Source organism: Bos grunniens, chromosome 17 (assembly GCF_055505025.1).
Source record: "Bos grunniens cultivar Pamir isolate PY7600 chromosome 17, Bosgru_T2T1.0, whole genome shotgun sequence".
NCBI classification, from domain to species: domain Eukaryota; kingdom Metazoa; phylum Chordata; class Mammalia; order Artiodactyla; family Bovidae; genus Bos; species Bos grunniens.
In genome coordinates this window covers 58,619,819-58,645,838 of record NC_141181.1, presented here as the reverse complement: position 1 = coordinate 58,645,838, position 26,020 = coordinate 58,619,819, and the positions used below count along the sequence as shown (strand labels likewise).

At 44.1% G+C, this 26,020-nt stretch overlaps 2 protein-coding genes across 13 annotated transcripts in view; one reads left to right on the top strand and one right to left on the bottom strand.

Moving 5' to 3' along the window:
* Nucleotides 1–8,336: 8,336 nt before the first annotated feature.
* On the bottom strand, nt 8,337–24,440 carry SPRING1 (SREBF pathway regulator in golgi 1). 4 transcript variants are annotated; one of them, XM_086348049.1, is made up of 5 exons: nt 24,319–24,440; nt 14,619–14,775; nt 11,388–11,539; nt 10,891–11,004; nt 8,337–8,828 (listed from the first exon to the last, which is right to left on the bottom strand). In XM_086348049.1, the coding sequence occupies exons 1-5, from the start codon at nt 24,358–24,360 to the stop codon at nt 8,745–8,747; spliced, it is 549 nt and encodes a 182-aa protein (XP_086204175.1). In that variant the 5' UTR covers nt 24,361–24,440; the 3' UTR covers nt 8,337–8,744. The 4 variants fall into 4 exon arrangements, with proteins under 4 accessions (XP_086204175.1, XP_086204173.1, XP_086204174.1 ...); XM_086348047.1 differs by lacking the exon at nt 24,319–24,440 and adding an exon at nt 24,041–24,249; XM_086348048.1 differs by lacking the exon at nt 24,319–24,440 and adding an exon at nt 24,105–24,249.
* Nucleotides 24,412–26,020, top strand: part of RNFT2 (ring finger protein, transmembrane 2) — a 61,987-nt gene continuing 60,378 nt past the window's right edge. For 4 of the 9 annotated variants that reach the window (XM_086348037.1, XM_086348038.1, XM_086348043.1 and 1 more), the window contains exon 1: nt 24,463–24,596. The gene's annotated coding sequence lies outside the window, so the exon portion shown is untranslated. Of the gene's footprint in view, nt 24,597–26,020 lie in introns of all 9 variants that reach the window. The other 5 variants (XM_086348040.1, XM_086348041.1, XM_086348039.1 and 2 more) reach the window with 4 other exon arrangements.

Genomic DNA, 26,020 nt, shown 5'->3' with positions numbered 1-26,020 from the left:
CGGGAATTCTGAGATCAAGGCGTCAGTAGGTTTGTTTCTCCTGAGGCGTTCTTAGATTGCAGATGGCGGCCTTCTTAAACCCTCTTTAAGGGCTTTCTCTCCCTCTTAAGGACATAGTCCTAGTAGATCAGAAGCCACCCTCACAGCCTAATTTTAACTTAATCACCTCTTCAGAGGCAGTTTATCTGAACAGATTACACTGTAATGCACTGAGGGTTGGGAATTCAGTATATAGATTTGGGTAGGGGGAAATATTATATTATATATTATAATGGGCTCATTATAAGGACTCTGATCAGGGTGAAAAAGGAAGTTACCAGAGCTGTGCTGAAAGGCTAAAATCCTCTTTCAGGGCATTCTTCAAACACTCTTCCTGGCAGGACCAGCAGCAAGAAGGTGAAACATTTTGCTTAAATCAAAGACGATCCAAATCCTAGACCAAATAGCAAGCTTTAAAGCAAATAACCCCTCCTCCGTCTCGACCTCCTTCTCAGCACTCAGCCCACAGTGGCACTTACATCACAGGGGCTAAAAGTCAAGGTCCTGGAGCAAAAAAAGATCCAGGTTCAATCACTATCCTGGTTTAAACTACTAAGGCGATGTTTCCCCAGACAAAGAAATTCATCTCTGAGTTCTGTAGAATGAGGATAAAAAGACCTACAACTTTATAAGCGTGGTTGTTGAGATTAAACATTTCTGGAGTCTTTAGCTCCAGAAATGATTGGAAGACAGTTGCTGCAATCACAAAGTGCCTAGGCTGGGCACGTGTGCACCTTCCGGGGCTCTGAAGCTGGCATCTATAACCTGGAGAAAAATATAACCTGTGTCAGAGCCTGGCTCCTAAAAAGAAGATGAGAAAGAACACCTGCCTCAGGACACACTGCTGTGTGAACGTGATGGGGCCAATGCAGGATGGTACGCTGTAAGCAGTTCCATGTTTTTTGTCAGGGTAGGACCAGTCAAGAGACTATCCTACTTTTCACCTCAACAAATGGGAGGGGAGGAAGAAAGGGACGGTACGGGCCCCCAGCCTGAGGTCTTCAATGGCACCAGCAGCAGATTTCCTTTTCTTTGCAACAGGATATGCCTGAGTCCCCGTGCACAAAGTCGACGGGGCTCTGGGAAAGAGTCCTGATTCGTCGTCACCACCAGATGGTCCCTCGTCTACAGAACAGCTTCATTGTCTCAGTGAGAGGGAGCCCACGTGGGCACAGGTTTCACGGTCTCCCAACAAGGGCTACGCTGAGGACAGAAAACCTAAGTAACTGGTGCCCCCAAGTGGCACAGAGAGCAACTGTTGGCGTTTGTGCCCCCAACACCTCCTGCTCTCTCCTCTCCCCTTCCTCCCATCTCTCCAGCTTCTCTTTCCCCTTTTTTCCTTGAGAGAGTGCCCATGAGCATCATTTAACTCGGCAGTCATCCTTAAAGGTCGGAAAAGACTGCGATGAAAAGACAGGGCTTTAAGACCATATTGGACTTGACTCCATAGTTCCTCCCTCTGTTAAATCAGGTCAATGAGCTTATTTGTGTCAAATAAATGAGCCTAGCTGACTGCTAAGCGGCTGCAAGACCATTTATCTCAGGCCTCCAAGCTGGCACACAGCAGGCTGCAGGCAGAGCTCAGGACGGGCACGGGTGTCAGGGCTTGCACTCTCAGAGCACGCCCTGGATTGCTGCCCAGGCAAAAACTTCCTCAGAGAAACTGAGTCCAGCACATGCGAGGGACTCCAGGCCTCTTGAGGCTCTGGAGGGAAGCACAGAGGATGCCAGCTCCAAATAGCAACCCATGGAACGTCTAGAACATCTTTAGAAACTGACATCCCTCTTGCCCTCAAAAACCATCACCATGGGCCACAAACTTGACAAAACTTGGCTGCTTTAAACTCACATCATCCTTTTCCCAAAGCAGGTATCCAGAAAGATGGTCCCCCTGTGTCCTTCCCAGCCATTTTATAATTTTTTTTTAAATTTCCTTAATTGCTGCACTTAGTGATTCACTGAAATGAATGGCATAGTTGGGGAGATTTAGAGCAGGGCTCCCCCCATCTTTTTTCTTTAGCTCTCTCGAGAAAGTGGGGTTCTGCTGTGACAGGTTTCAACCTCCTCATGCTTCGTGTAGGTCAACTCTGGCTGAGGTAGGATGCCTGTAATTTATTTGTGAGGAACACAAAGACTTGTCTCCCCACTGTGTAAAAATCAGACAAAGAAAAGGGATGTAGAAAGCCAATGCCAAACTTGTGTGCAGTTCTAAAAGGGCTTTCAACCCTACCCTGACTTTATGTTAAGAGGCCGAGATGATACAATTAAAATGTACACTTTTCCCACTCTGTAAATTAATTAGCTATAATTGAGTTAAGCCAACCCAATAGGAACTGTTTATTTTAAAATATTATACAGCAAGATTCTACCTTTACGTACTAAGACAAAATATACATTTATGTACAAAAAAAGGAAAAACTTTACACCAAAACTTTAATTAGTGGTTATCTCTGGGGGGTGCTGGGGATCTGATAATTTAATATCTTTGTAATTTCCTATATTTTGAGATTTCTGCCTAGTGATCCCAAAAGATACGAAAGGGAAACCTTTTACTGAGCAGTGACTACTGCTACTGCTAAGTCACTTCAGTCGTGTCCGACTCTGTGCGACCCCATAGATGGCAGCCCACTAGGCTCAGAGGCCTTAATAGGAATTCCAAGATGCTCTGAGCATCTCAGGTTAAGCATGTCTAAATAATTTAACACTGTATTAAGGTATAGCTACAAACCACGTTCTGGGCCTCTCTGCCAAAAGGCAGCTGTTTTTATGACGGAAAACACAGCAGCTGTCTTCACAGGTGCAGAGCAGCAATACATGATAAGTTGGTCCCAGCAGAGAAGAATATGGTGTCTATTTAATATTTGAGGAGAAAGAGGCAGAAAATGGTGAGCCCCAGCTGAAATCTTCAAGAGAGGAGAAGCCCCGGTCTGAAGAAAACAAGCTCCAGATGGTTGGTCTCCACTTACCCTCTGAGAATCAGAGCCAAGGACCAAGTTGCTGGGCTCTGGTCTTGCTTCATATGTGGCAGGATCTTTGGCACAAAAATCAGAATTTTGGATCTGCAAGATATCTTAATAATCACCTGCCTATGACAAATGACAAAACCAAAGCCATAAGAGGTTAATTTACTTAAGGCCACTAAATGTCTGTGCTCTCATCAATAAAATTAGGATGCTACTCACACACTGCTGTTACACTTATAAACACACATACTCCTCCTCAGTAATAGTGACATGTGGCCACTGTAGACTGAGATCTTGAATTTCACTGATAGCCAATACCACTTTTTCTCATTTAGCAAACATTTCTGACTTTGATAACCCGGATGCAAGCTGACCAGAGCTTCCCTAAACTATGCTCCTTAAAAATATGTAAGAATTTTAAAAGTCCAAAGACTGGAGGAACTACTGCTGCTGCTGCTACTGCTAAGTCGCTTTAGTGGTGTCCGACTCTGTGCGACCCCATAGATGGCAGCCCATCAGGCTCCCCCGTCCCTGGGATTCTCCAGGCAAGAACACTGGAGTGGGTTGCCATTTCCTTCTCCAGTGCATGAAAGTGAAAAGTGAAAGTGAAGTCGCTCAGTCGTGTCCGACCCTCAGCGATCCCATGGACTGCAGACTTCCAGGCTCCTCCGTCCATGGGATTTTCCAGGCAAGAGTACTGGAGTGGGGTGCCATTGCCTTCTCCAGAGGAACTAATGACCCTACCAAAAACTAGGAAAGCACCCACTTACAAATAAAATACACTGATAGCAGTGATCTGGTTTTGATTTTGGTTCCCTCAAAGACACTGACCTTACAGTCCTGGGAAACAATATAGGACCCCTGTTTAAAAGTTTGAATGACAGTTGGGCCCACTCACTTTAAGTGGCTAGATGTTTTCTTTATAATATTAAAGGCTGTACTTCTATTTTTAAAATGTCCACCACTGCAGCTCTACAGCAGAGGTGAATCGAGTCGTACACATGAAGGTATGCGGCGAGGGGCTACCAGGACATGGAGCCAGCTGCACGAACACGATGACCCCCACGGTCCCCACTCAGGCCTGAGGGGGCCACCCGTTCCTCTTCCCACCTGTGAAAGCAAACCAGACGAAGAACATCGCAGCCACGTGACAGTGAAAACAGGGAACCCGGCACCCCAAACCGTCTTCACACTGTGACAACAAACCCTGCAGGAAGAGTCCACACAGGCAAGGGGCTTGGAAGGCAATGGACTGACGACACAGATCAGGGAAAGTGCTGTGCAGGAAAGAACTCTCACAATTCCACCAGCTTTTCCTTTTCATTATTACTATTCACTTATGTGGTACTTTTTTATAGTAGAAGGACCAGTTTTCTGAATGGGATCTGTAGTGACATTTCCCTTCCCCCCTTATCCCCCAAAGCCCTCCTTGCAAAGGGCTGCTGCAGGAGAACAAGGACGGGAGGGGGCTGTGAGTAAACCTGAGGTTATTCTGCCCACAGGAGGGTGTCTGTGCTCGGACTGTGTCAGCATGCAAGGGACGCCGATGCACAGTAATAAGCCAGTTCCTGGAGGCAGCACTGGGCTGGTAGAGACCAGTGAGGAAGCCGTGTGTCCTGTGGGATTTCAAGGTAATTTAATCAGCAGCACTTGGGCACAACAGAAGGCAAGGGCAAGGAAATAATCAAGTCAGCTCTCAGCTCCTGGTAGTTTTTTCTCTTTAACTGAAAGGGAGGAAATGTGACCAAGAGTAGGGCCTCTCCACGTCGGCACCACTGACGCTTGGAGCCGGATCATTCTGTGTCGCAGGGGCAGTGGGGTGTTTAGTGGTATCCCTGGTCTCCGGCCATCACACCTACTGACCACCTGGCAATCTGGACTTTGCCAACTGCCCCCGTTTGCTGCCCTAGATCAACTGGAAAGGTTAGTTTGTTAACAAACAAGCCACTTGCCTCTGAGAAACGCAGGGCTGAGAAAGACAAAAAAAGGGGTTTAAGGTCTCCTTCAGTGAAAAACGCTCTGTAAGATAAAGACCAATGAGAGAAAAACTGGCCAAGGTCACAAACAGCAGTTCACTACATCTGAATGATAAGATGACCAATCAAAATATGGGAAGAGATCAGATAAACATCAATTAGAACACTGAGATCCATCGGCAAAGAGTTAAACAATACCATGGGGTTCTTGGGTATACATGAAGAGACACTCATCACATACATTAGGTGGGAGTATAAATTGGTGAAAATCATTCTCAGATAAACATACAATCGTGCACGTGAAAGCGTATCATCAGTGCATTACTTACAGTAGCCAAAAAAAAGTAACAAGCTAAACGCCCTCAGCAGGAGATTAATAACATTACTGTATATCCATGAAACTGACATGTGATCACTAAAGATTATTAGATAGGCCTGTATGTCACATAGAAGAATGTTCATCAGAGGACTGCTTTCAAGAGGAAAAAGGGTTCTCATCTGCCTAGAAAGTCATGAGGAAGAGAAAAAAACAGGGGCTGATCTCTAGATTGCGTGATTTTAAGTAATTATTACTTTCATCTTGACATATTTCTAAATTACCTCCATTTTAAAAATTATCTTTAGCATGAGTTCTTCTAAAAATTGTAATGAAAACAACACCCAGAACTCTGTAGTTCCCATCCTTCCACCCGAGGGGCCTACCCATTCCCAACCTTGTTGCCCACCTGATGCTGGGCCCCTGATGGGTGGCAGATGTGGACTTTGTGCCCAGGACTGAGCCCTCACTCACGCCGACACCTCACAACAACCCCATGAGGAGCCATCGGATGTGATCCCGTATCACAGAGCAGGGCCTGGGACCTAAAGAGGAAAGAAGACTACCCGAGGCCATGCCTTAGTAACAAGCAGAAGTTACTGACTGCAAGGCCACACTCTCTCCAGCCAGTGAAAAGCAGATTAAAGAAGCAACGTCTCTGCCCATTTACAATTTACCTGCAAATCCCAACGATGGGAACAGCTTGCTCGGAATCTTGCACACAGCTCCCACAGCACCTGTGCAGCCTCACCAACTGAGGCACTCCCTAGATAGCCTCCGAGTCAGTCTGGGAACAGGCTGAAAGCTGCAAACCCTGTTCGAAAATCCTATCCGCCGCTTTTATAAGAGCTGCAGAGTTGTTCCTTCGATACCAGCTCCAGCGCTGCCGGGTCCAGGGCCACCCTGAATCCCAGGCTGCGTTGAGGCGGGTGGCCCTTTCTGTACAGCACCCTTTTCACGGAACGTTTCTTTCCCTATCAGGACATATCTTTACAGCTCCACCAACAAGCACAGCAGTTAAGATTCAGAACTGGGGGAAGTGCTTTAAATTAGCCAATTACCTTTCACCCCAAACATTCGGAATTTAATACATTTTCTTCTAAAGGAATTCTCATTTCATCTTTGATCTTTTCCTAAAACCCAATGTGTATCACACACTTTGCTGAGCTCTGGGCATACAAAACTAAGACAAGATTCCTAATTGTGGAAACTTGCAATTGAAGGAACCAGAAACAAACCAGAGAGGGGAGTAGAGAGGGGTCCAGGCTGGAAGCCTGGGGAGGCCCATGATGTTCCAGGTCCTTGGGAGGCTTCGCTACACAGTCTGCAGTACCCTGAGTTTCCCAAAACAGTTAACACACCTCTCAACTGACTACAGTACAGAGAAACACATTCCAGGACTGAATGAAAATGACCTTTGGATTATCGACCCAATCTGACTACTTATGCCACCTCTCCTCTCTTCTGGCCTGGACAATCCAGATCTATATGCTCTCAGGGGAGTGTTTATAGATGAGTCAGCACTGGAGCAGGCGAGGGGCACCGGGAAGGACAGTGGACCACCGAGCAGCAGATGAAGGTCATGTTCTGGTTCTGTCGTGGAGACCCAGGGAAGTCACTTCACTCTATCACCCCATCTAGAAGGTGGGAACAGACAGCTTAATTTTCTGCTTAAGTTACAAAGACCTTGAAAGCAGTGAAAATGCAAAACATGCACACCAATGTTCAAATACAGAGTAAACAGACACGGCTGACCTTTGATATAAACTATTTCCACAGTAAATCTACTGTGAGTTATTGCTCAAGGGTTCAAATAAGCTCAAAGGAGAGGCTTGTCAGTGACAACCACCAGGAGACAGGCTGGGTTACCAAAAGCAGTGAGATGACGAAACAGTAGACGTACTCACGCTTCCACAGAACACACACAGAAGCCAGAGCCTGATGCACACTAAATAAACTTCCTGGGATCTAACATTTAAAAACAACTGCCAGATAGTTTACCCTCTAAGAAAGTGGACTTAGGGGGACAACTAGCTTGGGAAGATAAGGGTGAGAAATAATGCGAAAGAGTTAAGGGAAATTCCCACTATGCAGACTTCAGAGATACAGAAAGGCAAAGCTCCACTGAAATAAACACGCTGAAAGCGGGCTGTAAAACCTATGCTCTGCTCCAAGGGCAGCAGCTGAACAACCGACAAAGAACAAGGGAGACCTTGACAGATCCAGAGGTTAGTGAAGGGCTCTGGGAAAGAACTGTGTATGATAGCATGACTTCTGAGAGCAAAGAGCTGTATTATGCGACAGTCACGATGTCTTGATCTAAGCCCCAAATACTGCTGGCATTGACCAGAGGGGGTTGTTGTACCAGAAGCACAGGAGGCCCCAAGTAAGCAGACCAGCGCCTGTGCATCCTGAATCCACCGAGGGTAGATGTCTCCTTTAGCACCTTGACAGAAACTTGAGTTTTGTTCTTCGTCTCTGTAAATCATAGAGAAACCAAACGTCTGTACCTGTTACATCTCCTGAAGCTGAAAGCAATAAAAGAGGACCACTTACAGTCAGTTTCGAGATGTATCTTCACTTGGGAATCACCTTAACACTGGGTTCCCATGTCAGGAGAGAAGGAGGCCGCCCCGCAGGTGACTTTCTTGAGACTCCTGATGTTCCAGGGCTGAGAAGACCAGTCATTTCAACCAGGGCGTAGGAAACAATTAACAAAACCCTCCAGGACAACAAGGCAGAATTTCTGGTTAAAACAATGCATGCACATCAGTAAACAAGCATATCCAAACAGACTAGAAAAAAACCTGAGAGCACACAGTGCCAGATGCCAGAAAGTTAGCACAGGATGAGAAGGGAACAGCATCAGAGTTTCTAGACAATTTTAGAAGTCAGGGTGCACTCCTGAAGATGCTGTCAAAACAAAACCAAAAATAAATCAGCTTGAGAGAACATGCAAGTTTTAAGAGGCCAAAGTTTTAGTGGGTGAAGGGACGATTTCACTCATGAAACTCAAGAACACAAGAAAACACCACCAAGAACAACAATCTCCTTGAATATATTCCACTGTCAAAGCAAAACATTTTCCTACAGGAAACAGAATTTTCCCACCACTCCAAAGAAGTCCAATAAATAACTTTACAGTGAAGGGCCCGGGGAGAACACACAAAAGGGCCCACAGGTTCCCAAGCAGCCGCAGGGCTGAGGCGCCCAGAGCGCCGATGCCTCCGCCAGGTCACCCGCAGTTCTGTCTTTCTCGAATTCAACCCGCTGGCGTTTCCAACTGCTTTACGGAGCAAGTCCATCTGGTCAGCCCGGGGGCAAGTGAGGCCACAGAGCACAGCACAAGAAGTGGTCATAATCAAGTCTTCTCTTGAAGACCAGAGAAAAGCTTCAGGCTGCAAGTTCTTCAGCAGCACATCCTCCCAGAGGGCCGAGTCCCCCACAGCGTCACGCGGGGAAGAGCTCGGGAGGGCTCTCTCCGTAGCAGTACTTTGCTATGGGATCCCTATAGGTGTTCTCGTGCTGCACGCTCTGTTGGCAAAACGGAAGAGGAGAACGCTGTGAGAGAGAGCGGGATGGCGGCCAGCATACGCCCCTTGCGGGAGCCCAGGTGAGCCCAGCTCCAAAATGTCACCAGGGCACCCTCTGCAACCAAGGCGGATGCTCGGCATGGAATGCCAACGAAGGGCATGAGAAAGGACAGAGCGTCACAGGACCGTTTCTTTTACACACACGAGTGAGTTTTTTAAAACCCAGCTGTGACTGGGACAACCTGAGACAATAAACTTCCCTCAAATTATTTTAGGTCAGATTAAGATCCAACAGGTGTCTTGCACTTGACCCTGTGCTTCAAAGTAATTCGGTCCTTGGCACTGCACCCTGCAGAGATGAAGGAGCTGCACTTCCAATTGCTTCTATCAAGGTTTGTGTATCTAAGGGCTGGCACATGAGCAAAACACCATGGTACCACACAAATGCTTGACCACATCTGGCCAAGCAAATGAAGTGTGACTACAGATAATCAGCCTCAATGCCTAATTTTTCAGCAATTTGTTTTCATACAAGCAACTTGAATTTTTGGCTAGTCGAGAATTCATTAATTAGTCTAAGACCAAGGCTAAATATCTAAATTGTAAGTATTAATCCAATTTATAGTCGTGCAGACAACTCTGCTTCTTGGGACACTGTTATAAAGGCAAATTGGCAACTGGGAATTTTCTCTTTACAATGAAAAAGCAAAGTCAAGAAAGTTTAGCATCTTCAGTCAAGTTTGGTATTAACTCCTGGGTTTTATCAGTTAAGGAAAGAAAACACCTGGCCTTTTTTCTATTTTCCATTTCTCAGAATGAGAGTATGAATCAAAGTCACGGGTTCAAACTTCCTCCACATTTCCTTTAAAGTCCATTCAAATGGAAAGCTCTTTCAGCAAAACAAGGCCATTAGGAATTTCTTCATGTTTCAAATACTCATTATAATCCCTGCAACATTTACCCAACAATGCTAGATGCCGTAAGAGCAGATCAGAGACATACAGAGTGTCATAAAACCCAAAGGAGGACGACAGAAATCTGGCAAAGGGCGTAAGAGTTCCAGAGAATGGCAAATGAGTCATGGATCTCAGACAGAGCCAGGTCAATCTTGGAGACACCATGAAGGAAAGCCAGAGGAAATGTGCTTGTATAACGAACACATTTGGTGATTTTACAGAGAGCCCTCCAACCACCACCCAATCACAAAGGCTGAGAGCAGAGGACGGGAAGTCAAAAGGCAAAAAGGTTCAGACACTTTCAGCAGCTGGTGCCATGTTTAATGCCCAAAGAGCAAAGCATTTAATGACAACATGCTAGAAAGTACTGAAAGCTTAACAACCTACAGATTTATCTGTGTATTTTTCTACACCCACCTGCCCCATGCCCTTGAATCCTAAAATGAACCACATTTTTGTCCCAGAATAACTTAGTACCCACTCTAAATGAGTGGTGGCTTGAAAGCCTTAGTCAAATTTCAGTCAAAGACAGAGGAGAGAGCTTCTCTCAAGAATTTGACTAGTAGGACTTAAAATGCAAACAAGCTAATCAGTCAGGGAACATGCAAGTTAGTTAGACCTTGATTTAAATAAATATAAATATTTTACATCCCTAAATCATATAAATCTCACGTTGACATTCTAAATACAGTCAGCCCTCCGTATCCACAGGGTCTGCATAAATGGGTTCAACCAACGGCAGATCAAAAGTATTTCAAAAAACTCCACAAAGTTCCAAAAAGCAAAACATGGCCTTTACACTGTATTAGTTATTATAAGTAATCTAGAAATGCTAAATTATAAGTAATCTAGAAATACGGGAGGATGGAGGGAGGTAATATGCAAACATTATGCCATTTTATATGAGCATTTAGGAATTTGGGGTCCTGGAACCAAATATCCTCAGATACCAAGGGATGACTGTACAATCAATCCCCCAAAGTTCCATTTAAATCTCTTCTCCATTATCACCCCACCAAAGGGCCCCCAGTGCGGATTTTCAAGTTTTCTTCCAGACGTTGATTCCCACTGGCCCACCCCGCCACCAGAGGCATCATGGCTTCTGACCTGGGATGAGGTTCTGCATTTAGCCAAACACAATTCAAAGTGATCTTCAACTGCCATGAAGAGGTTCTGGAATGCCACAGCTGCCCGGTTGAGGAAGCGCTCCAGGAGGAGTTGCTGTGGAAACAAAAGTTAGTACCTATAATAAATTCCAAACTCAACAGCACAAGGTAACCTTGGAAACTTCTCCTAAAGTAAGAGACTGCTGATGCAGGGAGGGGAGGGAGACAAAGAGAGGCTTACATGAGCAGGAGGCTGGTGTCCTATTCTTTAGACATCTGACTGGGAATACAACAGCCCACTCTACCAAGGCATAGCTGGAGGAAAGAGAACTACCTCCTTCCCTTGCAGACAAAGGCTACCTCACAGCAGCCATTTCTGACACCTACACCAGGTTCTCTTCTATTTTCAAAGAATCCCACAGAAAGATTCTAATGCTCAATGTGAAATGCAAGCAGAAAAATGAAAGGAGATGCAGCACAAGGAGCAACTCTCCATACCTTGTTGGGCTGCAGGCAGCAGGAGACACAGTACTCGTAGGCGCTACAGCAGCCACTGGACAAGCAGCCGTCACAGCAGTACTGCTTCGTGCCAGGGACGTTGACGTTACAGCAGCCGTTCACCAGCAAATCTCTCCTCTCACAAACGTAACCTGAAAGTCAGAGACTAACCTGAGTATACACCTAGCAGTCCCCTACCTGTCCACCAGGGGCGATCACACGGCAGCAATCAAAGTCCTGCTCCCAAAGAACACACAGCCGGAGTCTGGAGTCAGCAGCATCCTAAAGACCACAGAGTTTGGAATCAGACGGTGTCCAATCAGAGCTTGCTACCTGCATGCAGCAGTTTATAGGAAACACAGACTCCTATTTTATAAGTAGGCTGCTACTGCTAAGTCACTTCAGTTGTGAACAACTCTGTGCGACCCTATAGATGGCAGCCCACCAGGCTCCCCCGTCCCTGGGATTCTCCAGGCAAGAACACTGGAGTGGGTTGTCATTTCCTTCTCCAATGCATGAAAGTGAAAAGTGAAAGTGAAGTCGCTCAGTCATGTCCGACTCTTAGCGACCCCATGGACTGCAGCCCACCAGGCTCCTCTGTCCATGGGATTTTCCAGGCAAGAGTACTGGAGTGGGGTGCCATTGCCTTCTCCATATAAAAAGTGTGTGTGAAGTTTTTGTTTTGTTTTGTTTTTAATCTAGGAGGATCTCAATTTCAGGAATGAACGCCTTGTTTTTTTTCCTCTCTTCAGGGAAACAAATGCCATGTGATGATTAAATGACCGCAGACTAAAAGGTCATTTAGGTGGATTAGGATGTATATAGCCTAGGCTATATACGAACAAAAAAAACTTCACACACACTTTTTATATGGAGAAGGCAATGGCACCCCACTCCAGTACTCAGGGAAACAAAGGCCTGTTCTAACCTATACAAGCCAATTTTTCATCTATGCTGGAGAAAAATTCATGCTTTTTCGAACAAAAATCTGAAGAGAGGAAAAAATACAAGGCGTTCATTCCTGAAAATGAGATCCTCCTAGATTAAAAACGAAACAAAAAACCAAAACAAACAAAAAAAAACTTAACACACACTTTTTATAAATACCTTTCATATACTTGCCATTTCACATCTAACCTTTAGAAACTGATTTAGGCTGTTTTTAAGTATACAGAGAAGGGATTCAATTGGCCCTCAGCATTAGGGAATGCCAATACTCGATAAGACCAAAGGAATAAAAATCCTAATTTCCTCCACTCATCATCTAAATACACCCCCTCCAACTCAGTTCATGCATTCATATTCAACTTTAAGAAAAGAATCTCCTCACATAGCTCCTCACATAGCAGCTCCTTTCATAGCTGCTAAAAACAATTCTCTACACCCTTCTGGGAGTGGGACAGAAAAATATAAGCCTAAGTCCATGAGGGACACCGCCTGGCCCACGGGCAAACTCCCCGGTGCCGGCCCATGCCCACAGGTGCACACAGGTGCAGAGCAGCTGTCCTCACATCCTTCCATTCCAAATGCCCAGCTTCATAATCCTCAGAGAATGAGACCTCGTGAAGCAAGAGGGTGTTTTCAGAAACCATTCTGGAAAACAAAGTCTGTGCAAACGCAGGAGGCAGCAGTAAAACAACAATGGAAGAGGCAAGAAGGGCCCTCGCTCCATACTAGGGAAACAGGCCTCTGAGAAGCCGATCCCACTTATCTGGGTGCTGGTGCTTCTTGTCGTTGCTGTGGTGGTTTTAACTATGTGGTTTTGTCTGCTAAAATAAGAGAGGATGATCCTAATGCCACATTCAATGTTTCTGGGATTCTTCCTGACTATTCTTACTCATCATCTTCATAGGAATTACAAATTAAAAATCCAAATAAGCCAGCATGTTCCTTAAAATTCTGCCCCAAATGATACAGAGCATCTTATCATGAAATCTGTCAGAAAGATGTAAAATATTACCCTTGTGGAAATGATCTTTCTGCCCTTTTCTCTTTTCCATGTTGTAAGTGTTGGCATCTTAGGTCTTCTATTTTTCCCCAGTACAATCTGTCAATATTTAGCTTTGAAACCAGATCTTTGTAACTTCTGGTGAAAGAAAGCCTATCAAGATTTCTCCTTTTGCATCTGGAGAAGCGCACTCTTACAGACATTATTTCCAACAAGGAGTCCTGTGAGATCACAATCTCAGAGTGCGCTGCTCCTGACTGGGAAACCAACTTATAACCTTTGCAAAGTTTCTAACTCTATTGGTTGTCTTACTGAATAAGGTATAACTCTGGCAACACTCATGTTGGTGGCATCTGCTCGCTAAAACGCAAAAATTTCCTGCAAGTTTTCTTTATTACACTTTTTATCTCCTCTTGTGTATTCATGGAGCTAATATAAAACATATCGTTCTTGGATTTTTATTGATTAGTTCTTGGAACTTTTTACTTAAGAAATCTGAGAGTCTTTGTCTCATTTGAATTAATCAGAGGGAAATCATTCTTTTGCTAGCTATGACCAAAGGAAAAGACAAACTGTCATTTATAACCTAATATTAAATAATAAAGTCAAGGCATAAGATTTCAAGCTTTCTCGCTGGATATCATACAAACTAAAGTCTGTAAGAAAAAAACACTGAATTCCAACTTCAGTCCTGGTCTTAGTCCTAGGTCTACCCCTGACTAACTAGCTGGGTCATATTGTAGAAGTAGCTTCCCTTAACTGAACTTTACTCTATTAAAACAAAACACATGTTATTTGCAATTTAATCTGCTTTTTCAATGTAATCCTAAAAACAGAGCTCAACACTGTTTAGTTTTCCTGATTCTTTCCTTTAATCCCAAATAACCTCATATGCTCTGACACCTTTGAGATCTTTTAGGAAAAGTTTTTTTTCTTAATTATTTTACTGGGGTTGCAAACTTTAAAACACACACACATATGCACTGTAGTCTCATTTTAAAGACAGTACCTGTCTTCATTTTGTTGAGCTTCATCATGTATCAATGAAGACTCTAATTCAAGGTTACTGTTATCAATTTCAGCACTGTTAGATTTATAATTCATTTGTTCTGAGACTGAGAGCAAAATTTACTCTTGTAAAACAAACCAGATTATTTGCAAACCACCAGCTGAAAAAGGAAAAAGACCCACAAAACTACTGAGGAATTCTGACCACCATTTGGATAGTCGACATTAAGGAAAAGCAGCACCAGACTGCAGGAGAGGAAGGGAGCCAGCCTTACCCAGTTCATCTGTGATGAGGTGTTTCCCCTGAATGGAGTTACGGCACTGGTTGCTGGGCCGACTACTATTGCCCAAATTAAACTGTACTTTCCATGGGATGGGTTGATCGTGATCTTGGACCTGGAGGAGATTCCGATCTCTCACTGCCCTCTCTTCCTACAAAGAGACCATAAATGGGAAGGTTAAACTATAGTTTCTTGCATTTTCACCAATTTTTCATATAAACTACAGTAACAGGACAAAAACAATATAAAAAAGCTTGCACAACAGGAAACCTCACTTGGTATAAGAAAAGTCTGGGCCAAAGTCATTTTTTAAAAAATGCAAAGTAAACCTGAAGGAAGAAGTAATAAATTAGGGCTATGCTTCAATATTTACATAAATGCCCCTGGATTAAGTACACATTATAAATGTGTACAAAAGCATTAATTTCTTAAAAAAATTTGGAGGGGAAGAGTTTTGAACTTTCTGACAGCAAATCATTTAAAACATTTTTTATGCTAAAGTAAACATTTACATTGGGGAATAGAATGTAAAATCTGAATACATTTTTAAAAGAGGAAATTTCAAAGAAACTTTCCAACTGTCATTTCAGACAATACTGGAACATATCACAGGTAACAAGGTTACTTTAATCTGCAGTGAGGAACAGTCGTAAACTAATGGGAACACTGAATTAAGAGCTTGATTTTAGGTGCAAGAGCATGGAAACTTGTAACTTTTTTCTATGAAAAAATCCTGAGTACATGACCCTTGGGGCCTCCCAGGCTGCGCCAGTGGTAAACAACCTGCCTGCGAATGCAACAGACGTAAGACACGCAGGTTTGATCCCTGGGTCAGGAAGAGCCCCTGGAGGAGTGCACGGCAACCGACTCCAGTATTCTTGCCTGGAGAATCCCATGAACAGAGGAACCTGGTGGGCTACAGTCCACTGGGTTGTAAAGAGTCGAACATGACTGAAGCAACTTAGCAAGCAAGCAATGTGACCCTTAGAATATATATCTTTCTTTACAAAAGACACCCACGTCAGACAGCCTTTACCTGGACACGCAAAGTGAAGAGCTTCTCTAGAGGCAAGAGTTTAGACCTTTTCTCCTAGCCCCCACGCCGCAGTTAGACTTTCCAAACTGCCTTGTTATACTCTTAAGACAAACTAAGTAAGGTGCCCAAGAGCCAAAACACGGACCATGCCATCTTCTGATTCAGGAGACAGCCACCTTCTGAATTACTCAATCTATCTATTGTTGGAAAACAAAACAAGGATAAGACTCCCTCTGAGAGACGCTGTGTATATGGGTGTGTATATACGGGTCCCTAGTGGCTCAGTGAAGAATCTGCCTGCAACACAGGGTTCAATCCCTGAGTTGAGAAGATTCCCTGGAGAAGGGAATGACAACCCACTCCAGTATTCTTGCCAGGGAAGTCCCATGGACAGAGGATAATTGAACCATTCTACCATTTTAATAGAGCTCTGTGGCTTCTGCCATTGAGAATGACCTGTCATGTGTCATTGAGCAAAAGGGACTAAGCTTGAAGGTTGATGACAAAGGTTATACTTTAAGACAACAGAAAAGAGTTATTTTTCTGGGAAGAGTTATTTAATATTTACAACATGCATATCCACATATACTTTGGCACAGCAAACACATTTTTGAAACCTAGCCTTTAGAAAGTACCAATGTGTAAGGGTGTATTAGGATGTCCACTATGGACTGTTTATGTGATAGAAAAAACAAACAAACCAGGAACCCCAACCACAAAGAAATGACTGAATAAACATGGATAGCTATGGCTATTACCAAAAAAAAAATAGACATGACTGATGTGTATTTACTTACAGTAGGAGTCCTTAAACATGACTTGCACATTAGATTATATAGGACACTTAAATTCTGATTCCTGAGTCCAACTCCAGACTGAGTAAAAACCTCTGTGGGTGGGACCTGGAAGTCATTATTTTTTCAAAGCACTCAGATGATATTAATAACAGGGTTGCAGATCACTGATGTCCTTAGTACATTAAGCTAAAAAACAAGTTACAGAATACTGTGCATATTACCACATGTTGTATTAAAATAATAACTGTATTAATGTATACATACAAGTTTGTAAGAGCTGAGATAAAGGCATGGAAAGATACACTACAGACCATTAACATGGAAAGGACTGGTGATTATTACCATCTTTCATCTTTGGAAAAGTTTCATTTTTAATTTAAAGTAAAATGATAAGTTATTAAAAACATGATTAACAATAGGTGACACTAGTGAGGAATCTATAGGAACTCTACCCTTGAAACTTCTCTGTAAACCCATAATTATTCCAAATTAAGTTTATTATTTAAAAAAACCATGATTACCAATCTGAAAGACATAAATATCCCACAATCCCATTACTTAAATAAAGCTGTAGCCATTTCTGCATATTAACTTCTAGCCTTTGACCCCAGCATTTATACTACAAATTAGGATGCTTCACATTCAGCTCCTCTTGACATTAATTGGATGGTAAACGATTCAAGTACCTACATTATCTTGATAATCATTTTCAAGGCTATATAATAATCCATCATGTTGATATGCTGTAATTTAGTAAACACATCCTCTACAGATCAATGTTTCAGCCTGCCCCAGGTTTTTGTTATCATAAACAGCACTGCAATAAAAATGGAGACCTTTTGCTTATTCTCTTGCATCATTTATGGTAGGAATTATTATTAGAAGTAGAGTCAATGCTATAATTCATTTCAGTCAGTCGTGTCTGACTCTTTGTGACCCCATGGACTGCGTGCAGCACACCAGGCTTCCCTGTTCATCACCAACTCCCGGAACCTACTCAAACTCGTGTCCATTGTGTTGGTGATGCCATCCAACCATCTCATCCTCTGTCACCTCCTTCTTCTCTTGCCTTCAATCGTTCCCAGCATCAGGGTCTTCTGACCTGACTGAATGAATCAGTTCTTCGCACAGTGCTAGATAATTTTCCAAAAGTTATATATGCCACTTATAACATTACCAGCATTTAAATAGCACTGTGCCACAGCAGTACTGAATTTTGTTCCTTAATTTACTAAAGGTAAAATAGTCCTGCCAGGTGGCTTTAATTTCTATTCTCCCAGCTGGTAAATAATCCACCTGCAATGCACGAGACCCCGGTTCAATTTCTGGGTTGGGAAGATCCCCTGGAGAAGAGATAGGCTACCCACTCCAGTATACTTGGACTTCCCTGGTGGCTCAGCTGATAAAGAATCTGCCTGCAATGTGGGAGAACTAGATTCAATCCTTGGGTTGGGAAGATTCCCTGGAGAAGGGAACAGCTACCCACTCTAGTATGCCGGCCTGGAGAATTCCATGGACTGTATAGTCCCTGGAGTCACGAGTCAGATATGACTGAGCTACTTTCACTTTCCCCTCTCTTTTTTTTTCTTTTGAACTAGCATCAGCATGAACAAGAAGGGTTATACAAAAACAACATCAGTATTACTTGGTTGGGGGAAGAATGGGAGCTAAATGCAGAAGCCTTGGGAATATGGACAAATCACTTAGGTGCACACTGCTTAACCACCTGTAAATGCATGCTCCTCTGCTCTGTTGGGGCTGTATCAGTTAACGAGATAATCAAGCTATGTGCAAGCTAAACTGCACTAAAATGCTACCCTAGATAAATTAATAGCCATAAAGACTTAAGAGGCTGGTCAAAGTACAGTAAACTGGATTTACAGTATAGCAAGGTTGAAAGTGCTCTTCAAACTACTCTCAAACTTTCCTGTTATTCCTCCTGAAAGAAAACAAGCGTTCACGGACAAGGGCATTCCAGAAGGACCTCTTCCACATTACTATGATCCTGGTAAACAGAAAGGCAATGCTCCCAGCATTTGAGATTGTTTTCAAACCTGAATATTCACAACCTTGCCAAAAGACTGGGTCAGCGTTGTACAACCAGAAAAGACTGTACAAGACAGTGTGTAGGACATAATGACAAGTGTAATGAATTAGCACACAGTTGTTTTTCCAAAGGTCCACTTTTACAAAGATGTGGTAAAGGGGCACTGAAGGGATTCCTTCACTGAACAAGCAGCTTTAAACCTTTCCCCAGCTGGTCCACCTACCCTAACAGGCTGTCTCAATTTTAAACATCCCCTCCCAATATGTATTTTCTCATTTCAGATCCATCCAAAGGTACCAAGTTCTTACAATAACAAAGGTAGCTGGGTTCTCTATTCTCAAAGCGCCTCTAGAATTTTCATAAACTACAAGCAACAATAGAAATGTTTTATTACTAACGTATATTACTTAACCTCTGATTTAAAAGGGGGTATATTGATAACTGGGGCTTCCCAGGTGGCACAGAGGTAGAGAGTCCGCCTTCCAATGCAGGAGACACAAAAGACATGAGTTTTGATCCCTGGGTTGGGAAGCTCCTCTGGAGTAGGAAATGGCAACCTGCTCCAATATTCTTACCTGGAAAATTCCAAGGACAAAGGAGCCTGGTGGGCTACAGTCCATGGGGTAGCAGAGAGTCAGACACAACTGAGTGCCAGAGCACATGAGCACACATATTAATAACTGTCCTATTTTTCAGGAGCTAGCCTAAGGGTCAAATGAGATACGTGTCCCATGTAAGCAGTAAGGCACCTAAGCATAAGGCGCTGTCATTAAAAGAGTCACTTATGATTCTCAAAAGTAAAAGAAAAAAAGGGAGATAAAGGCCAGAGGGAATCCCGAATGTCCAATATTTGGGGAATCACAAATAAATATAACCTGATCATGGAAAATTTTAGTTATAAAAAATTTATACTTAAAGCTTTTAAAGATGGGGAAAATGCATACATGTTAAGTGAAAAAAGAGTATGCCCCAACTATATGTTTAAAATATGAAAATGAAGAAAGAAAATATGCCCAAATATCATCAGTGAATCCCTCTGGTTGCTGAAATTAAAGTTAACTGTTTTCCTTGTCTAGCCTATGCAGCACTTTACAAACTCTGAAAGGTATATGTACTTTCGTGATCAGTAAAAAAAAAAAAAACAGAAGAAAAACACAGATTAGCAACTGTCTCTTATGATTTATTATACTTTAGACAGTGTCTAACTTGAAACCAATTTACATACTTAACTACTTAAAAGATGATGATGTTCACATATTCTCAAGTAGTTATGCAAATAGCCCTGACACTTTCAGAAGTGCACTACTTGAACAACTATGAGAACAGTTATTGACATGAGAGGACCTCTAAGGACCCTTCTGCCTCCAAGACTGGGATTTCTTTCATCTCAGCTCAAACGCCCCAGAGTTAGGCCCACCTTGCGGCTCCAGCATAGTACCTTGTTTTGTTTTCTTTATATTACTAGTTGTTGTGTGAAATAATCCTGCTCATTTGCCACTTCTACCCCTCACCCCTTACAGAATACAGGCTCTTGGAAAGTCAGACTCCATCTGCTCTGCCCTCCACGTTATCACCATCATCTAGCAGACACTGCCTAGTGCGGTTGGTTTTGCCTAAAACATTTGTTAAATCAGTGTGCCCAAGTCACTTGGCACCCAGCCCTCTCCCCCAATGGCATCCCCACCAAGGTCACTAATTTCTCTTGTGTTCCCATACCTACAATTTAAACTATCCCCCAAAGCATTAATTAACATGAAAACCAAAGAAAAGAGGAATTCAAAGCTGTAGAGAATAATCAACTATTCTCTAGGCAAAAAATGGCTGCATCTGCTCCAAGAGTTCAGTCTCACTGAAGCAGAGCTAAGGATCATATGAAGCTGTGGAGTTTTTCAGTCTCCTCTCAATTAATTCTAACCACTCCCACCCCACCTTCCTGTCCAATAGCTCTGTTACAGATGGAGCCTGAGTCTAGGCAAAACGGAGCCCACTCGCCTCAAGCCACTGATCTCAGGAGTGCCGAAGACCAAAACGGCAGCAGAGAACAGAGCCGGCAAGCAAACTCACAACGTGTGTAAGAGCATCAGTCAGACTGGGATGATGTTCATCTCACCAAAGTCCACGGACCCTTTATACTCTTAAAAATTATTCAGGACTTCAATATGTGGTTCATTGAGGGTTATGGTTATTGATAGTTACCATATTAGAAATTAAAACATAACTTTTTAAAACATTTATTTTAAATAAGCTATTTGTTTAAAAATAACAATAATGAGCCCGTTACATATCAACAGTTTTTCATGTGCGTGTGAGAAAAGAACAACAAAAATATGTATTTGGTGAGATGAGAAAATGTTTTTACATTTCTGCAAATGTTTTTAATGCCTGGCTCAATGGAAAACAGCTGGATTCTCACAACTCCCTCTGCATCCAATCTATTGCAATACATTGTTCAGGTTGAAGTTTATGAAGAAAATCTATTTCATACAGTTGTGCAGTTGGAAGCAGAAAGAATATTTTAGTGGTTTTTCCAGATAATTATGGATAATCTTTGATAGTACATCAAAAACTTGACAAGTATAGTTTCTTAAAAGTTCACTGCAAATGGTATGGCCACTTTGGAAAACAGCCTGGCAGTTCCTCACAAAGTTAAACAAGTTACCCATCAATTCCACTCCTAGGACCATACCCAAGAGAACTGAAAACCCATTTCCAAACAAAACCTTGAGTGTTCATGGCAAATAGTCAAAAACTAGAAACAAGTCAGTATTCCTGCCCTGAGGATTCCATGGACAGAGGATCCTGGCGTGCTACAATTCATGGGGTCGAAAAGAGTTGCAACTAAGCAACTAACACTTGCACTACTTTCACTTTTTTCAGACACAAGGCAAGTCTCCATCAGACAAAATGTGGTAGATGTCTACAACAGAGTATTATTCAGATATAAACTACTCATACATGCTACAAGATGGATGAGCCTTGAAAACACAGGCTTTTAATTGAAGAAGCCAGACACAGAAGACACACAGTACGATTCCATTTATATGAAATGTTCAGAATAAGTGAATCCATGGAGACAGAAAGTTGACTAGTGGTTGCCAAGGGCTTAATGGGCAGAAATAGAGAGATCATGGCTAACATGTTTTTTAGGCCATGGGGTAATTAGATCCAAAAAAATCTACAAAACAAAAACAGTTGTAAACAGTTTTAGGGACTCACAATCATCTCCCCCCGACACATACACACCCCTATGATTGTGGCCATAGATCAAAAGTTAAAAAAAAAAAAAACCAAAAAACTATGTACACCAGAGTAAAAGGTAGTTGTAGTGAGAATTCCCTGGTAGTCCAGAGGTTAGGACTTCGCATTTTCACCCAAGGGCCTGGGTTCAATCCCTGGTCAGGGAACTAAGATCCCACAAGCCTCATGGCATGCCCATCCATACCCACCCCTCAGAAAAGGAGACTGTAGGGAAAGTAACACAGTAGACAGCATCTGAGTCAATACAGGAAAATCAGTAGGAGTGTGCTAAACTGGGAAGAAAGAAAGCCACCCAATTATAAAGATTTGATTGTTCAACCAATATCTGAATAACCACGATAGTGTCTGGCAGTATTCTAGAGACTAGGATTCTATGAACAACACAAAGTCCCTGTTCTCCAAAAAATGATGTTCCAGAAGGGAAAGTGAGGGGAGACAGATAAATAAATGATCCAGAAATCCTCAGTAAGTGATTTCTACCACAAAAAAAATAAAGTACGACTATGAACAAGAAACTGAAGTCACTGAGACTGTGTCACCTGGTGTGGCCTGGGGCAGTAACAGTAAGCCTCACCTGAATTAACAAGACTCACCATGCAGAGATCCTGGAACTGAGCCTGGAGTTTTACCTAAATGCAATGGGGACCCAAAGAAGAATTATATCTTTTTTTCTATTCAGATGATCACCCTCTCCTGCTGGTAGAGAAAAGACTATAGGACAAGAAAGAAAGCAGAGACCTGTGGGTGGGCCCCTGCAGAGGTCCAGGCAGGCTGCCCTAGGGTGGCTGCGGTGACAATTGGGAGAGAAGAACAGATTCGGGATCTGCTGTGGAGGCAGAGGAAATGTTTTGCAGGCGAGGAGTGAGATAAAGTAAAGCAGAAAGCATGTATGGCCGGACTACCTGAGGAACAGTAACTAGTGAGCCTGGGAAGACTGGAGAGGAAGTGCAGGTGCTGGAGAATCAGGAGTTTGGTTTTGGACAAGTAAGAGGAGCTGACAATACATTCAAAAGGGACTCAAGCAGGCAACTGGGCAGAAGAACCTGGGGGTTTCTGAATCAGCCGAGGCTGGAGTTAGAAATTAGGATAGCCAACAGCATACAGTTGGTATTGAAACCAACGGTGCTAGAGGTGAGCAACAGCAAGTGGGAGGGAGGCAGGGGGCTGAGTCCCTGCTCACCATGGTACCCGTGGGACAGACAGGCGACGGCATGTGACCATGAGAAGGTGTCTGTGAAGTTCTGAAAACACATGTCCAAGAAGCACTGAGTTCACAGGAATGTCACCCACACATCCTAGTCACCAGAGGAAGCTTATAACACAGGTGAAAGGTGGGATACAGTTCTCTAACTTCCCTTTTTACAGCTTCCCCACCAACCTGTTAAAACTAGGGTGACCATCTCCTTTACTGTTTTTTTTTTTTAAACTTAGAAAATAACTGCTTTACAATACTGTGCTAATTTCTGCCGTACAACGTCAATCAGCCGTAAGTATACATATATTCCCTCCCTTGATTAGTAATTTTCTATTCACTGATACATTCTATTTAGGAACTTGACTCTTGAAAATGAAAAGAGGAGACTTGTTTTAACTCCCATCAGAGCAACAGCATAAAGCAGGGTTGTCCCGGTTACCCTCTGAAGTAGGCTCATTCGTTGTGAAAACCCAAACGCTCCTACCGAATTTCTAAACACCCTGCCCGTGCTCTGGGTAACATTTCCCACCAAAGCTCTCTCTGCCTGTTCTCTCAGAAATTCGCACAGAGAAGAAAAACTCAGGGGGTGGAGAGGTGAAAACAAAATTCCACCCAACCCTGTTTTGTACAGGAAGGGAACCGCGGGGATCCTGAAGTGTCTCCCTGGCGATCACTGAGCCCCGAAATTAAATAAAAACCAGGCACACCGGCGCTGGCCTCGCAGCTTGGCTACTTATCGCCCAGGAATCTCCACTTTTTCCAGTCTCCAGGTTCCCCCACTACAATACGGGGACAGTACACCCCCGCATCCCCACCCCGAACCGCCGTGAGGATGAAAGGAGAAGTGTCAGCCCCGCTCAGCCCTGGGACCGGCAGGTGGGAAGCGCTGAGCCTGGCAGGTAGGAAGCCCTGAGGGTGAAAAGCAGAGCGTTAAAGGCCCATCACAGCGGGCTCGAGTCGCAGCTCTGTCCCAGCCAAAGGGGCAGGTCCCTTCTCCCGTCTCAGCCCCGTTGCGCCGGACCCTCGGGCAGCGCGGCTGCAGAGGCAGGTTCCCTCACCCGGGCAGCCCGGGGCAGCACTGACCTGCTTGAAGGTGCTGGTGAGGAAGTAGACCAGCGAGAGCCCGAAGACCAGGGCGAGCACCCACCTCTTCCGCAGGAGCCGGCGCCACACCATAGCCGCCAGGTTCACCATCCCGGCGCGGAGCGGGGCAGGACCGGGGCCCCGGCGGCATGGCCCCTACACGGCCGGCAGCCCCATGGCTCGCGGCGGGCGCCGGCCCCGCGGCCCTCAGCCCAGCCAGCTCCCGTCAGCCACCTCTCACCTCCCACGTGACCCCGCCCCACGCACCGCCTCTGCACCTCTTGCGTCACCCTCCGGGCCTCATTCAGCCTCCTCCTCATTGGTCCCTAGACAGCGGCGGCCTTTTATTGGCTAAATCTCGGGAAGGGGGTGGGCAATCGTGTGCGTGCGGCCGATGGAGCTATGCCCGGGTCTTAGCGCCGGACCTAGCGACCTGAGAGAAAAACCTGAGGAGAGGCCGGAAGCACTCGGAAGTCAGGTGCTCTCCCGGCCGCGAGAGTGATTGGCTTGGAAGGACGTGAATGATGCCGCTGTGATTGCTGAATCGTTTGTGCAGGTAAAAAGAAAACGTTATTTTTCCCCCTCCAGTATGGTCAGAGTAATCAGCCCTTGAAATCCTGGGGCGTTTCGCGCTAAACGTTGCTTGCAGGAATGAAAAACGCCCACGGCATTGTATTCGAAGCGCACCTGCCTGCTTCCAATGCAAGTGCTGCAGGAGATGCGCTCTTGCGTGCATTTTTGTGCAGTCATGTAACGGCCCGGGGGTGCAACTTAAAATCTCCCATACACTGTAAACTCTTGGTAAAATCCTTCTTAGGAATGGAGTGCGATGTATTAAGCAGAGGGTAAAAAAGGCATTTCAATCAGTCATTTCAGAAGCATCCCACATGCAAACGTTTTATTCCAGAATTCAGTATGGGAATAGTTATGTACGGCCTGCTGCCAACACAGAAGCTGAAGCCCCTTCGAAAGCAAGCATCTGAAAGTGGAATCTTGGGTATTTGATTTAGGAGACTGTGGCAAATTTGTGAATGGAAACTTGGGTTTTTTTTTTTTTTTAAACAATAATTTGACTGCGCCGGGTCTTAGTTTCGGCATGCAGGATCTTCTAACTTCTTTGTGGCTTGCGAGCTCTTAGTTGCAGCAGTATATGGGATCTAGTTCCCTGACCAAGGATGGAACCTGGGCCCCCTGCATTGGGAGGACAGAGTCTTAGCCACTGGACCACGAGGGAAGTCCCGAAACTTGGGATTCTGTATTTTATTTTCCCCAAGGATTTGTAGGTGATGAGGAATCATTGTGGGGGAGGGGGCATTAAGGCAAGATTGCAGGTTCTTGAAATAGATTTATGGGATAAGTTCAGTTCAGTCGCTCAGTCGTGTCCAACTCTTTGTGACCCCATGGACTGCAGCATGCCAGGCTTCCCTGTCCATCACCAACTCCTGGAGCTTGCTCAAACTCATGCCTATTGAGTCAGTGATGCCATCCAGCCATCTCTTCCTCTGTCATCCCCTTCTCCTGCCTTCAATCTTTCCAAGCATCACGGTCTTTTCCAATCAGTCAGTTCTTCGTATCGAGTGGACAAAGTATTGGCACTTCAGCTTCAGCATCAGTCCTTCCAATGAATGTTCAGGACTAATTTCCTTTAGGATGGACTGGTTTGATCTCCTTGCAGTCCAAGGGACTCTCAAGAGTCTTCTCCAACACCACAGTTTAAAAGTATCAATTCTAAAGCGCTCAACTTTCTTTATGGTCCAACTCTCACATCCATACATGACTAATGGAAAAACCATAGCCTTGACTAGACGGATCTTTGTCAGCAAAGTCATGTCTCTGCATTTTAATATGCTGTCTAGGTTTGTCATAGCTTTTCTTCCAAGGAGCAAGCATCTTTGAATTTCATGGCTGCAGTTACCATCTGCAGTGATTTTGGAGCCCCAGAAAATAAAGTCTCTCACTGTTTTCATTGTTTCTGCATCT